The sequence below is a fragment of the Ictidomys tridecemlineatus genome, chromosome 1, assembly GCF_052094955.1.
Source record: "Ictidomys tridecemlineatus isolate mIctTri1 chromosome 1, mIctTri1.hap1, whole genome shotgun sequence".
Lineage (NCBI taxonomy): Eukaryota > Metazoa > Chordata > Mammalia > Rodentia > Sciuridae > Ictidomys > Ictidomys tridecemlineatus.
Genome location: NC_135477.1, coordinates 87,268,997 through 87,282,505, shown reverse-complemented (window position 1 = coordinate 87,282,505; position 13,509 = coordinate 87,268,997). Strand labels below are relative to the sequence as shown.

At 34.5% G+C, this 13,509-nt stretch overlaps 1 protein-coding gene across 10 annotated transcripts in view; it reads left to right on the top strand.

Moving 5' to 3' along the window:
• The window catches only part of Bdp1 (BDP1 general transcription factor IIIB subunit), a 100,797-nt gene that overhangs the window by 47,192 nt on the left and 40,096 nt on the right, over positions 1-13,509 (top strand). For 9 of the 10 annotated variants that reach the window (XM_078043926.1, XM_078043939.1, XM_078043930.1 and 6 more), the window contains 6 exons: positions 833-2,357; positions 3,364-3,542; positions 4,179-4,401; positions 6,958-7,136; positions 8,041-8,251; positions 9,711-9,850. In XM_078043926.1, the coding sequence (XP_077900052.1) occupies positions 833-2,357; positions 3,364-3,542; positions 4,179-4,401; positions 6,958-7,136; positions 8,041-8,251; positions 9,711-9,850 (2,457 nt within the window). The remainder of the gene's footprint in view (positions 1-832; positions 2,358-3,363; positions 3,543-4,178; positions 4,402-6,957; positions 7,137-8,040; positions 8,252-9,710; positions 9,851-13,509) is intronic. The other variant, XM_078043921.1, reaches the window with a different exon arrangement.

Here is a 13,509-nt window from a genome sequence, read left to right as displayed (position 1 = left end):
GATTGGGCAGAGGGGAATTGGAGTGTGGATATGGGAAAGATGGTGGAATGAGATGGACATTATTACCCTATGTATGTGTATTATTACATGAATGATATGACTCTGCATTGTGTACAACCAGAGAAATGAGAACTTGTGCTCTATTTGCGTACAATTAGGTGAAATGCATCCTGCTGTCATGTGTGACTAATTAGAACAAATAAAAAAAAGTTTGAAAGGCAGACCTAGTTCCTTAGAAGACTTTCTTATTCAAATCATATTTTCATCTAACTGTTTGAGATGGTCAAGTCTGTCATCGTAAAATGTATGTCTGGGTAGAAGAAAATTGGAGCAAAGAGAGGGAAATACAGAAAAACATCATGAAGTAATGCCAACATAGATTATTAGAGTCTTTCCCAGCTAGTATTTGCATGGAATGGTGAGAATGACAATTGGAAAGGGACTATTCAGGGACAATTAGTGGCTACTGTGATTGATCTCATTAATATATGACCTTTCTATATGTGTCTTGTATAAGTAGGTACAGTTATTACTTTAAAATTTACTATAATTTAAAAAGAAAATTTTTTGTCCTTTGATTTTAAAATTTTCTCCAGTAATCCTGGGGGCTTCCTTGATTGTTTTTATTTTTACTTCATTCTAATTTTTATTGCTGGAAATTGAATCCAGGGCCATACAAGAACATGCCCTAACATTGAGCTATGCCCAGCCCCTTAATATTTTAAAATTTGAGCATGTCTGGTGTTTTCATAATGATTTCTTGACTATCATTTCTTCTGCTAGCATTCTTGTTTAAAATTTGATTGTCTCCTCTTTTTTTTTTTTTTAATAGCATTCAAGAAGATAAACAAGCAAATGTTGTTAAACAAGTCCCTGTTTCAAGGACCCGATTTCAGAAACCAAAGCCAAATATAGGAAGAGGAAATGGAAGAAGAGAGAGATCCTCTAAGGAAGAAGTACCAGAGGAGATTCTTGCCTCTGGGGAAATGACAGTGGCTTTGAGACAAATTGTAAAACTAGACACCCAACCGAGGGAGAAGGTACCAGTGACAACCACTACTGCTAAAGAAACTAAGTCATGTTTAAAAGAAACTGGAAGAGACATTTCTCTTATGGAGAAGATGCCAGAAATAACTGATAATACTCTGGAAATGCAGGCAGGTTTGAAAGCAATTGGAAGAGAAATTTGCCCAAGGGAGATGCTATCAGAAATGACCAAGAGCACTGTGCAGAGGGAGACAGATTTGAAAACACCTGGAAGAGTGTTTTCCCCAAGGAAGAAGGTGCAGGAATTGATTGATGCCATTCAGGAAATAGACAAAAATTTGGAAGAAACTGGAATAAGAGAAATATCCCCACAGGAAAATGTCCAAGAGATCAAGTCTATAGGTGAGATGGAGACAAATTTGAAAGAAACTGGAAGAGAGATGCCCATAAGAGACAGGACTCCACAAAAGATTGATGTCACTCAGGAAAGAAAGACAGATTTGGAAGAAACTGAAGGAAGAGAAATATCTGCGTTAGTTAAGGCTCCAGAGGAAGTCACAACTATAGATGAAATGAAAACAGATCTGAAAGAAAGTACAGGAGATATTTCCCAAAGGGAAAAGGTTCTAGTGACGGTCAGTGACCTAGAGGAAAGGGAGGTTGATTTGAAAGAAACTGGAAGAGACATTTCTCTGATGGAGACCACAGCAGGAGAGATGACTGCCATTGTGGAAATGGAGGCAGATTTGAAAGATACTGGAATAGACATTTCCCTTATGGAAACTGTGTCAGGAGAAATGACTGCTGTTGAGGGAATGGAGACAGATTTGAAAGATACTGGAAGAGATATTTCCCCCATGAAGACCATATCAGGAGAGATGACTGCCATTGAGGAAATAGAGGCAGATTTGAAAGAAATTGAAACAGACATTTCCCTGACGGAGACCATATCAGGAAAGATAACTGCTATTGTGGGAATGGAGGCAGATTTGAAAGATACTGGAAGAGACATTTCCCCGATGGAGACCATATCAGAAGAGATGATTGCCACTGAAGGAATGGAGGCAGATTTGAAAGATACTGGAAGAGACATTTCCCCGATGGAGACCATATCAGAAGAGATGATTGCCACTGAGGGAATGGAGGCAGATTTGAAAGATACTGGAAGAAAAAATTCCTTGGGGAAGAGAGGATCTGAAAAGATGGGTATTACTGAGGAAATGGTGGCAGATTTGGAAAAAACTGGAAAAACAGACATTTCTCCAACGGAAAATGAATCAGAGGAATCCAGTACTTCAAAGCAAACTGAAGCAAATGTAATACAGAGCAGTAGTGGTGACACCAGTACCGTACCTTCACTAGATATAAAAGTATGTATTTTTTGTCCTTTAAGTTTTTTAAAAATAATTTTTTCAGGTCAAAGTTACCAAAATAATTCCAAGATTATTGACTTTAAAAATCCAACAACACTTTAAATCTCTAAAAGTTGCAAGTCTTTCCCAGTCTTAAAATTTTATATTTTGGACCTTAAAAAACTGTGTTCTTTAAAAAACAAAACAAACAAAAAGTTTAGATACTGGGGATTGAAACCAGACACACTTTATCTCTGAGACACATCCTCTTCTTCTTTTTAAATTTTTATTTTGGGATAGGGTTTCACTAAGTTTTGAGGCTGGCCTCAAACTTGAGATCTTCCACTTCTAGTCTCAGCCTCTGTAGTCATAGTCACTATTTTTATAGGCATACGGCACCATGCCGAACAAATTTTTAATAACTATTTGAAGGGTTTTTTTTTTTTAAATAAAAGGAGTGTGAACATATGCTGAAATTTTTATTTTGGCCATATTTGTGTCTATATTTCTCTTTATTTACTGCTCTACCTGAATTACTTTACCTCTAAGTTTCTTTTGTTGAAAATTTAATCTTGTTCATGTTAATTGAAGTTCATCCTTTTTTTTAAGAATTTTTTTTCTGACTTTTTTTTTTAAATACACATTTAAAAAAATTTTTTTTTAGTTGTCGATAGACTTTTATATTATTTATTTATATATGATACTGAGGATCAAACCTGGTGTCTCACACATGCCAGGCAAGTATGCTACTGCTGAGCCCCAGCTGCAGCCCCAGCCTCTTTTTCTGACCTTTTTTTGGTTAGATAATGGCACTTGTGGTTTGGAAAAATCCGAATGCACAATATAAAAAGAAAACTTTTTCCTTGGTTCTGGGTTTTAACATTTGTATGTTAAATTTTATTTAGAAATTAAGAACGAAAGTTTTAAAGGAAAGTGTCTAGAAGACAATAGACATTTGAAGTTTGTAATGTATGAAATGCTTGTAGAATGTGTATGTACTCATTTACTGTAACTATTTCTTTAGAATATTAGCAGTGAAGTATTATCAGTGATGCATATACCTACAGAAGAAAACAGAAATTCCGAAAAGGAGGCATCCTGCCATTTGAAGACTTCTTCACAAACTTCTGAAATTGGTGAAATAGAAGACCAGGAGATAAGACCTCCAGATGTTCCAGAACAATTTTCAGATATTAATTTAAGGTATAAGTTTATAAAGGTCGAAGTGCTTTTAAAGAAAAAGCATATAAAGTTTTATTTATAGATTATGTCAAACTAAGGTTTCAAGGCATAACATACGGGATAGGGTTAGAGATTTTTAAATAGTTTTTAGAAGACTAGGGATTGAGGTCATTCTGACACTGGCTTGTAAGAATCACTATCATGTATAAAATTGACAGACCACCTACTCCTAAGTCAACATAGGTTTTACAAACTGCTTTCTTTGTATAATGATAATGTAATTCCCTAGATTCATGCCTGGATTGTACTACTCTTGGTTTTTGGAATCTACCAAATAAGTTGATTTGTTTTCCTGTTAAGAATTAGTATTTGAAAGACATTGGAGTGAGTTAGACATCATTAGCCTAAGTACATGTATGAAGACACAAATGGTCTGAAAATACTTGTGTACAACTAGTGACTTGAAAAATTGTGCTCTATATGTGTAATATGAAATGAATTGCATTCTGCCATTATATATAACAAATTAGAATAAGTAAATAATTAAAAAAAGAATTAGGTTTTAATGTTTACTGCTAATTGCTAAGTTTGTCCTTCAACCCCACTTGCACTGCCCCTTCAGTTCATTCTAAAGTTTGATAATCCTTGTTTCCAAAGCAGATCTCTTCTTCAAGAACAGAAGGCACTTGAAGTTAAACCAGCACCTTTTGTGAGAAGCCTATTAAAAAGACCAAAACCAAATTTAACAAGAGCAGCTTTAAAGAAAGAGACTGCAGAAGCACAAAAATATGTACATGGGAAGAAGTTGGAAACTGATGAAGTAGAGACCACTGTGATACAGCAGGACAGTGAACAAGCTAGTACTCTCCCTTCTCAACATGTGAGTGATTAAGATGGAGGTTGTGGGAGCTGGGTGCGTTGGCACGAGCCTGTAATCTCAGCAACTCAGGAGGCTGACGCAAGTTTGAGGCCACCCTCAGCAAATTAGCAGGTCCTAATCAACTTAGTGAGACCTTGCCTCAAAATAAAAATTGCCAGGGATGTAGCTCCATGGTTAAGTGCCTTTGAGTTCAATCCCTGGTAGAAAAGAAGAGATGATGCTTGTGTATGTGGTTTGGGGGTTAGTTACTATAGTTGTAAGTTTCTTCATATAATTTTTATTTTGTATGATTACGTTCCCACGCTTAATGTGCCTCATTATTCTGCAGAGTTTGTGTAGGAATCTTAATGTGTCATAGGAAGTTGAGGTTCTGGCTATGTTTTAGTTAGCTCTCCACCCACACCCCCACTTCTGTGCTAGGGATTGAACCTAGGGCCTTGTGCATGCACTATACCACTGAACCATATCCCTAGCCCTTAGCTTTTTGTCACTGACCAAAAGACCTGACATGAATAACATAGAAGAGGATAAAGTTTATTTTGGCTCATGGTTTCAGAGATTCAGTCCTTGGTTGGCCAGATCCTTAGCTTTGTAGGACATTATAGAAGAATGACATGGTGGGGGGAATCAACTCAGGACATGGCAATCAGGAAGCAGAGACAGTGTGCTGCTCTCTAGGGACAAAATGTAAACTCCAAGGTATGCACCCAGTGACCTCCTTCCTCTCGGTCATACCATGCCTGTCTACTGTTTTGACCCAGATAATACTTAGAATGGATTAATCCATTGATTAGGCTACACTTCTAACTCTTTTTACCTAAAAAATTCTTGCATTGTCTCACACATGAACTTTTGAGGGATGCCTCATATCTAAACCAAAACAGGCTTCGCAACTGTAGCCAAATGATGTAACAGATTTCTTCTAGGAAAATGGGAATTATAGTGCTTTATTTTACTCTGTTGTGAAGGTGAAATGAAAAATTAAAAACTTGGTATGAATTTGAGTATCAGTATATAGTCCATAACAAGAATTAAAATTCTTACATGGCATCTTAAAGTAGTTTAGTTCTTTATTATGCATTAGTATTTATATTTTTCCTGACCTTATGTTTATAAAAGATAAACTACTTTTTTATTATTTTTTCCGATTATAAGAATTTTAACTTGGAAAAAAATACCTATGTTCTAAAAAGTGAGAGTCCTTTATAATGTCTCATCCCTCCATCCCAATTAATCATATAGCAGCTTTGCATTTTTGTTCCTAGACTTTTCTGTGTAGCTATTTATAAAGTAATATACAAGTATTTTTATTATTTTCAAAAATGGCGTCATTCTTGCCTTTTGATTTTTCTACTTAACACAATACTGTGAACATTTTCTTTGGATCAATACAGAGAAATGTCTTTGTTGGAGGTACTGAGAATTGAACCTAGGTCTTTGTGCATGTTAGACAAGTGCTGTACCATTGAGCTACAGCCTCAGACCTTTATTGAAATTTTTATTTTGAGACAAGGTCTTGATAAGTTTCCCCATGCTGCCCTGGAGCTTGCCATCCTTCTGACTCGGCCTCACACGTAGCTGAGATTATACGTGTGTTCCATCATGTCTGGTAAAATTTGTCTTTTAAATGTCTATGTCATATTGCATTGTAAAGAAATTAAAGTTTATATAATCTCCCACTCATAGATCTGTTGTATGTCCAATATCTTGTTTGTTTGGGGCTGGGTGGGGGCTATTAAATTATTCTAAGAAGTATCTTTGTATATTTGCTCATAGGTACTTTGTTGGAAGGGAATACTGAGGATGGAACCCAGGGGTGCTTTACACACTGAGCTACATGTCTGGTCTTTTTTATGTTCTGGAGTCTTGCTAAGTTGTTGAGGCTAGCCTCAAACTTGGATCCTTCTGCTTCAGCCACCCAGGTTGCTGGGATGATTATAGGATACATCAATAAGCCCAGCTATTTGAGTATTTTCACATTTTATTTTATTTATATGTGGTGCTAAGGATTGAACCAGTGCCTCATGTGTTAGGCAAGCGGTCTACCACTGAGCTACAACCCAGCCCTATTTGAGTATTTTTATAAGATGAATTTCTTTCTTTCTTTTCTTTGTTTTTCTTTATATATTTTAAGTATAAATGGACACAATACTTTTATTTGTTTATTTTTGTGTGGTGTTGAGGATTGAACCCAGTGCCTCACACATGCTAGATAAGTTCTCTACTACTGAGCCACATCCCCAGCTCCTAAGATGAATTTCTAGAGGTGGAATTGCTGGGACTTTAAATTTTTGATCAATAACTGCCCCATTGTCTTCTACTTCAAGTGGTGTATGAAAGCTTTTGTTTCACTATACTTTTTAGCGGGAATGGATACTGGGAATTAAACCAGGAGCATTCTGCCTCTGATATACACAGCCCTTTTAAAAAATTTTATTTTGAGACAGAGTCTGGCTAAGTTACCCAGGCTGGCCTTGGACTTGAGATCCTTCTGCGTTGGTCTCATTTCCCTATACTTTTACCAACTCAGGATGATTTCTTTTTTCTGCCTTCCAGGATGTGGCTTCCCCAATAACATCAAAAGAAAAAGATAAATCGGGTCACAAGAAGGAGGAGACTGTTACATTACCAAGTATACAGACTGAAAAAGACACTTCACCTTCAAATTCTCATGAACCTAAAGAGGAGTCTCAGTCAACACAAACACAGGAAAATGAATTAGTTGTTCCTACGGGGTAAATAGTGATATTTCCTTGAAAATCTAAGAGACATTTCTTTGAAAATTTTTTTATTATTATTTAAGTGTGCTAATGTTTTTTAAAAAGGAATATAAAGAATATTTGGTTTATTTTAATTGATATGGCACACTGTCTACATAAAAAATAAAATTGAATTCAACTTGGTACTTTTTGGTACTGGGGATTAAAACCAGGGGCACTTAATGACTGAGCTCTATTTTTATTTTCAATAGGGTCTCACTAAGTTGCTTAGGGCCTTGGTAAGTTGCTGATCCTAGCCTCAAACTTGGGAGTTCTCCTCCCTTAACCTCTGAGTCTCCTGGATAATAGGCATGCCCCATCGTGCCTGGCTCAGATTGACATTTTAATGCTCTACTGTTAACTACTTAAGATTTTTTTTTTTTAAATATATGGACAGCATGCCTTTATTTTATTTATTTATTTTTATGTGGTGCTAAGGATTGAATCCAGTGCCTCAGACATACTAGGCAAGCACTCTGCCACTGAGCCACAACCCCACCCCTACTTAAGATTCTCTACAAAGAAATTCATTTAAAAATACATATATGCTATAAATTCATTACCATTTTCACCAATTTGAGGCATACATACCAGAGGCATTAAGTATGTTTATATTATTCTGTAGTCATTACTATCATCCATCTCTAGAACTTTTTAGTTTTTGTTTTTTTCCCCCTACAAACTGAAACTGTACCCATTAAGCATTAACTTCCCTTATAACTTTTCTGAAATATTTTTATAATCAAAAACGTCATTTTCCTTTAATGGTAAGAAGTATTTTTTATAGAGGCTTTTACAAGAGGTTTAAATTACATATTTTTACAATGGTTTTCAACTTTTTACTATCAGGCCTTCTCTCTTTCTTCCTATTCTTTTACAGGACTCCTAAAATTAAAGCTTTCCCACAAGAAGTGAAGGAAAGTGTTATCCAAAGTTCTGGACCAGTGAGGGGCCGACTTCAGAGACCTAAACCAAATATAAGAAAGGCTAGACACAGGCAAATAGTAGAAAATGATGAAGCCAAAGGCATAATTAAGGAAGAAAGATCATTACTACAAAAAAATGAAAGTAATAAGAAGTCCCTGACAATGGTGAGTTATCATATAACTAAATCGATCCTTTTAAATGCATATTAAAACATCAAGTCTGGTGTGGAAAGCCTATAATCCCAGCAGCTCAGAGATTGAGGCAGGATCAGGAGTTCAAAGCCAGCTTTGAAACCCTGTTTCTAAATAAATACAAAATAGGGCTGGGATATGTGGTCCAGGGCCCCTGAGTTCAATCACTGGAACCTCCCAAAACAAAAAACATCAAGTGATAGCTCAGGCTTGAAGTAGAATATAGTCATCTCACCCTTATTCTCCCTAGTGAATACATAATGTGTCCCAATTTTGTTTGATTTGCTATTTCAGGTTTTTTTTTTTTTAAACCGAAAAGACATTACCTGCCCAACTAATGACACTTACGTGAAATGTTTAATCAAAACAAAGTAATATTAAACCTCACGTGTCAACACCTGAGATAACCACTGAGAATCTTTTGACCTATCTTACCGAATTAATCTTCATGCACACTTATGCGCACACTTAATATTATAATTGGATTTTTATATCAGGAAATAGGATTTAAACCCTTTTTGCTATGTGACAATACTGTGGGTTTTTAAAATATTGTTTTAGTTGTTGATGAACCTTTATTTATTTATTACTTTATACGTGATTCTGAGAATTGAATCCAATGCCTCACACATTGTAGGCAAGCGCTGTACCACTGAACCACAATCTCAGCCCACAATGCTATTTTGAATGATAATTTAAGAAATCTCTTAGTAAATCTTTTGATATTAGAAAAAAAACTAAGTAGTATAATGCCTAAAACTATTTCAGGTAGTCCTTATTTTTCCTGTAATAAGGGAAAACCTAGATTTAAAGTGATTATATGATTATAATAATCCTTATTTGAGCCAAAATACTTAAAAAAAAATCTGTTAAACTTTTTTTTTGTAGTTTTTCAAGCATTAAACATATTACTGTGATAGTCATTGTAATTTTCTTTCTGACCTAGCCAGTCTTGTTTTTCACAACAAAACATGAACATCACTTACCCAGTTTGAATCTTAATTTTATTTTTTACTGATTTTTTTTGTAATATATTCTGCGTAATAAGTTTTTTGCCTTTTTTTGGGGTGGAGGGCTGCATTATTCAATCTTAATTTTACAAAACTACATACCTTGGCTTGGGGATATAACTCAGTGATAAAAGGCCCTGGGTTCAATTTCTAGTACCAAAAGCTAAAAACAAAAACTAGATACCTGGGGATTGGGGTTATAGCTCAGTGGTAGAGCACTTGCCTAGTACATGTGAGGCATTGGTGTGATCCTCAGCACCACATAAAAATAAATAAATAAAATAAAGGTATTGTGTCCACCTACAACTAAAAAAAAGAAAAAATTAAACTAGATAGCCTTTTTAATGATTGAAATATTTTGGGAGGTATGTTCTGCTGTAAAATAAACACATACATACATTAATATGGTTTTATCTTTTCAGTCAAATTCTCAACTTGAAACTGAAATTGAAGCTGTATCCTCCAAAGTTTCAGAATGCAGAATGGATGAAAATCAAAGTCATGTGGTTCTTGGAGAAAACCTTCATGTTAATGAAAGAAATATTTTAGATGAAAAGATGAGGTAAGTTTGCTTTTAATGAGAAAAGCATAAATGTTTTCATTGTTTGGATTTTTGCATAATTTTATATAACTTTGTATTCTGAAAATTTTATGAAAGGATAAAGTAATAATTAAGTTAGAAGGTTTTTTATTTTTTGGTACTGGGGATTAAATCCAGGAGTACTTAGCCACTTAGCCACTTTCCCAGCCCTTTTTATTTTTTGAGACAGGCCTAGTGCTCCACTAAGTTGGAAAACTGGCTTTGAACTTGAATACTCTTAATCTCAGCCTCCTAAACTGCTAGGTTTATAGGTGTTGGCTGTCATGCCTGGATGAACTAGAGTATTTTAAATTTAATTCTTTATATATTTTTAAGAGTCACATTGTTAATAATCTGAATGATGGCAGCTATCCTTAGTTTTGTCATTAAAGCTAAACTGTTAAATTTTAAGGTTCTTTTCTTTTGCTTTATTTTTAAAAAATACTTAAAGGATTCCTTTGTATCTTTAGAAATTTATAAGTAAAAATCAGACTTAATAAGTGCTATGAAGTACTTACTAGATACTCTATTTAGAGGTAACTACATCTAAGCCAAATGGTAAAATGAGTTTAAATAAGTTGCAGTTAGTAGATATTTTGTCATTAATGCTTTTACATATTTCTTGCAGTCTGCTTTATTACTAGTATTAAAGTAGGAGTATTAGCTTCTTTAGTAAAAAACACCTTTCCTTTCTGAATATAATTCATGATCCATATAATTTATGATGTTATCTTTATAACTAGAGTATGTTTTAGCGAAATATTTATTCATTTTCTTCTAGGATGTCTTCAGCACCTATGGGTTTACTTTGACTGTCCAGTGTTTTTTAATTATGGAGTGATAGTGGTTTTGTGTGGGGGGTGGGGGTGGAGGTAATGCAGAAGAGACATTATTATATCTTTTTACTCTCTAGCTAAGTGAAGTCATAGAAAAAAAATTTAACCATGTTATGTCATCTTTATGAACACAGGGTGCTGTTGAGTTTAGGTTGTTTTAAACAGTTTGCTTTCATTGGAATAGGTTTCTAATGTAAAACATTTATTGGTTTAGTATGGATTCATTTTGTTTACTTTTTCTTTTCTTGATAGTCTTTTCATTTTATGATTAAGGTCAATTTTTACTTTCCATTAATTTCAAATTCTTAATGAAATGTCTAAGAAATGGGTAAGCCATTTCTTCATTTTTTAATAATTCGATGTTTAAATGAAGTCACTGATGCTTAGTAGTGTTTTTTTCACTAAAGTGTATTACAAATACACTTGTTTCAGAAATGCTATTGGATTAGGTTGATGACTGATTCCAAGGAGAATTGATAATTAATTTCCCTTAATGGTTCTAGGAAACACTTTCTCCCAAACTTTAAAGATGAACCTGTTTACATCTTTGACTCTCCTAGTTACTAATTATGTTGTTCTTTTCTGTATATAATTTAATCTGGTTTTGATCTGACAGAATTTCATGACCTTATTCTTGTTCATTTATTTCACAAATATTTTAGTGTCCTCTTTGTTCCAGACATTGTTCTAAGTGCTGATAATAAGAGACTGAAGAAACAAAAATTTTTGTCACTGTGAAGATTATTTTGAATAGAGGAGACAGATTACAAACAAGAGAAATAACTTGAATAAATAACTATAAATTAGAGAAAGATAAAAAGTGCTGGAGAAGGAGTACCATTGGAGACATGAAGGAAATGAAGGAACATGGGACTGAGGTTGGGGCTCAGCAGTAGTGCACTTGCCTGGCATGTATGAGGCACTGGGTTAGATTCTCAGCATCACATATAAATAAATAAAATAAAGGTCTACCAACAACTAAAAAATTTATAAATAAATAAATAAATGAATAAATAAATAAATAAATAAAAGAAGTGAAGGAATAGGTTAAGAGAATGTCCAGGAAGTAGGAACAGCAATTCAGAAGTACTCAGAGTATGCCTGGCATGTTTGTAGAAACAGCAGAAAGGCCAATGTGGACCAGAGTGAGAGCAAGGAGTGGTAGACATAGCAGAGTTAAAGGCTGGATGATCAAGATAGGTTGTGTAGAGACACTGTGAGGATTTTGATATTTATTCTAGTGGGCTTTTACGTATTAGTGACTTTCAAGGTCGGTTTCTCTTAATGTTCTCATCTATAATTGACTAAGTAGACCTGGAGGACTTAAATAGTTTAAAGTAATATTGGCAATTTAGAATTTAAATTTAATTTTTCAGGATTTATGACTTTCAGATTGGTAAGCTTCTACTATATATGAACAGTGTTTCCTGAAAGAAGCTTTTCATGATTCAAATATGCTTAGCCTTTTTTTTTTTTTTTTTTGGTACCAGGGATTGAACCCATGAGCGTTTAACTCACTGAGCCACATCCCCAGCCCTTTTTAAATATTTTATTTAGAGACAGGGTCTCGCCAAGTTCTTCAGTGCCTTGCTAAATTACAGTCAGGCTAGCTTTAAATTTGAAATCCTCCTGCTTCACCCTCCTGAGCTGCTGGGATTACAGTCATGCCCAGTTTAGCCTTTGTATTTTTTAATGAGAGAATTGTAACTATTAAGACTTCCTGTGTAGAAATCAATCCCGTGCCTTTTCTTTCTTTTTTTAAAAATATATTTTTTAAGTGGTATATGGATACAATATCTTTATATTATTTATCATTAATATCAGTATTTCTTTTTGGGGGAGCGGGTGCCAGGGATTGAATTCAGGAGTCACATCCTCAGCCCTTTTTTTGTATTTCATTTAGAGACCGTCTCACCTAGTTGCTTAGGCCTTGCTAAATTACTGAAGCTGTCTTCAAACTTGCAATCCTCCTGCCTCAGCCTTCCAAGCTGCTGGGATTACAGGCATGCACCTCCATGCCCGGCTATTTTATTTATTTTTATGTGGTGCTGGGGGTTGAACCCAGTGCCTCATGTGGGCTAGGCAAGCACTCTACCATTGAGCTACAACCCCAGTCCCCTGTCTTAATCTTTAACTTTTTCTAGATCATAAAGTTTATACCAACTGTTGCTGTACTGTAGCCAAGAGAAATTATCTCAGCTTACTTGTAAAATTTGAAATTTTTTAGTTTTAAAATAGCTTATTCTTATGTCTAATATTAGTTTTGTTGTTTCTTTTCATCTCAGAAGCACGTTGAATTTATGTATTTTTCTTCTTCAATATCTTTGCAAAATCACAATTGATAAAGCTGTAGTATAACTTATAGTATAACTTATTTAAGTTAACTTAAATATAACTTGTTTTCCCAAATACTTTAGCTTATACTGGCATGCATTAGCCAGAACTGTATCTTTTTAAACAGGATGTGAACTTTCTTGGTGTTTTACTACTAGAACTTTGTAAGATTGGTATATTTGGAAATGTCTGTGTACTTTGTTTTCTAGATATTTTATTTAAATATGTTCTTAGGATTAGTTTTTTTTAAAATGTATCTTTTTTTAGTTATTGATCGGCCTTTATTTTATTTATTTATATATGGTGCTGAGAATCTAACCCAATGCCTTACACTTGCTAGGCAGGCACTCTACCACTGACCTACAATCCCAGCCCCAGATTAGTTTTTGAATACAAATATTTTAGAGAACTCATATAACAAAATTTATGTTAGGTTTTATATTTCTTAATTTAGTTCCTTGCCAGTTGCTT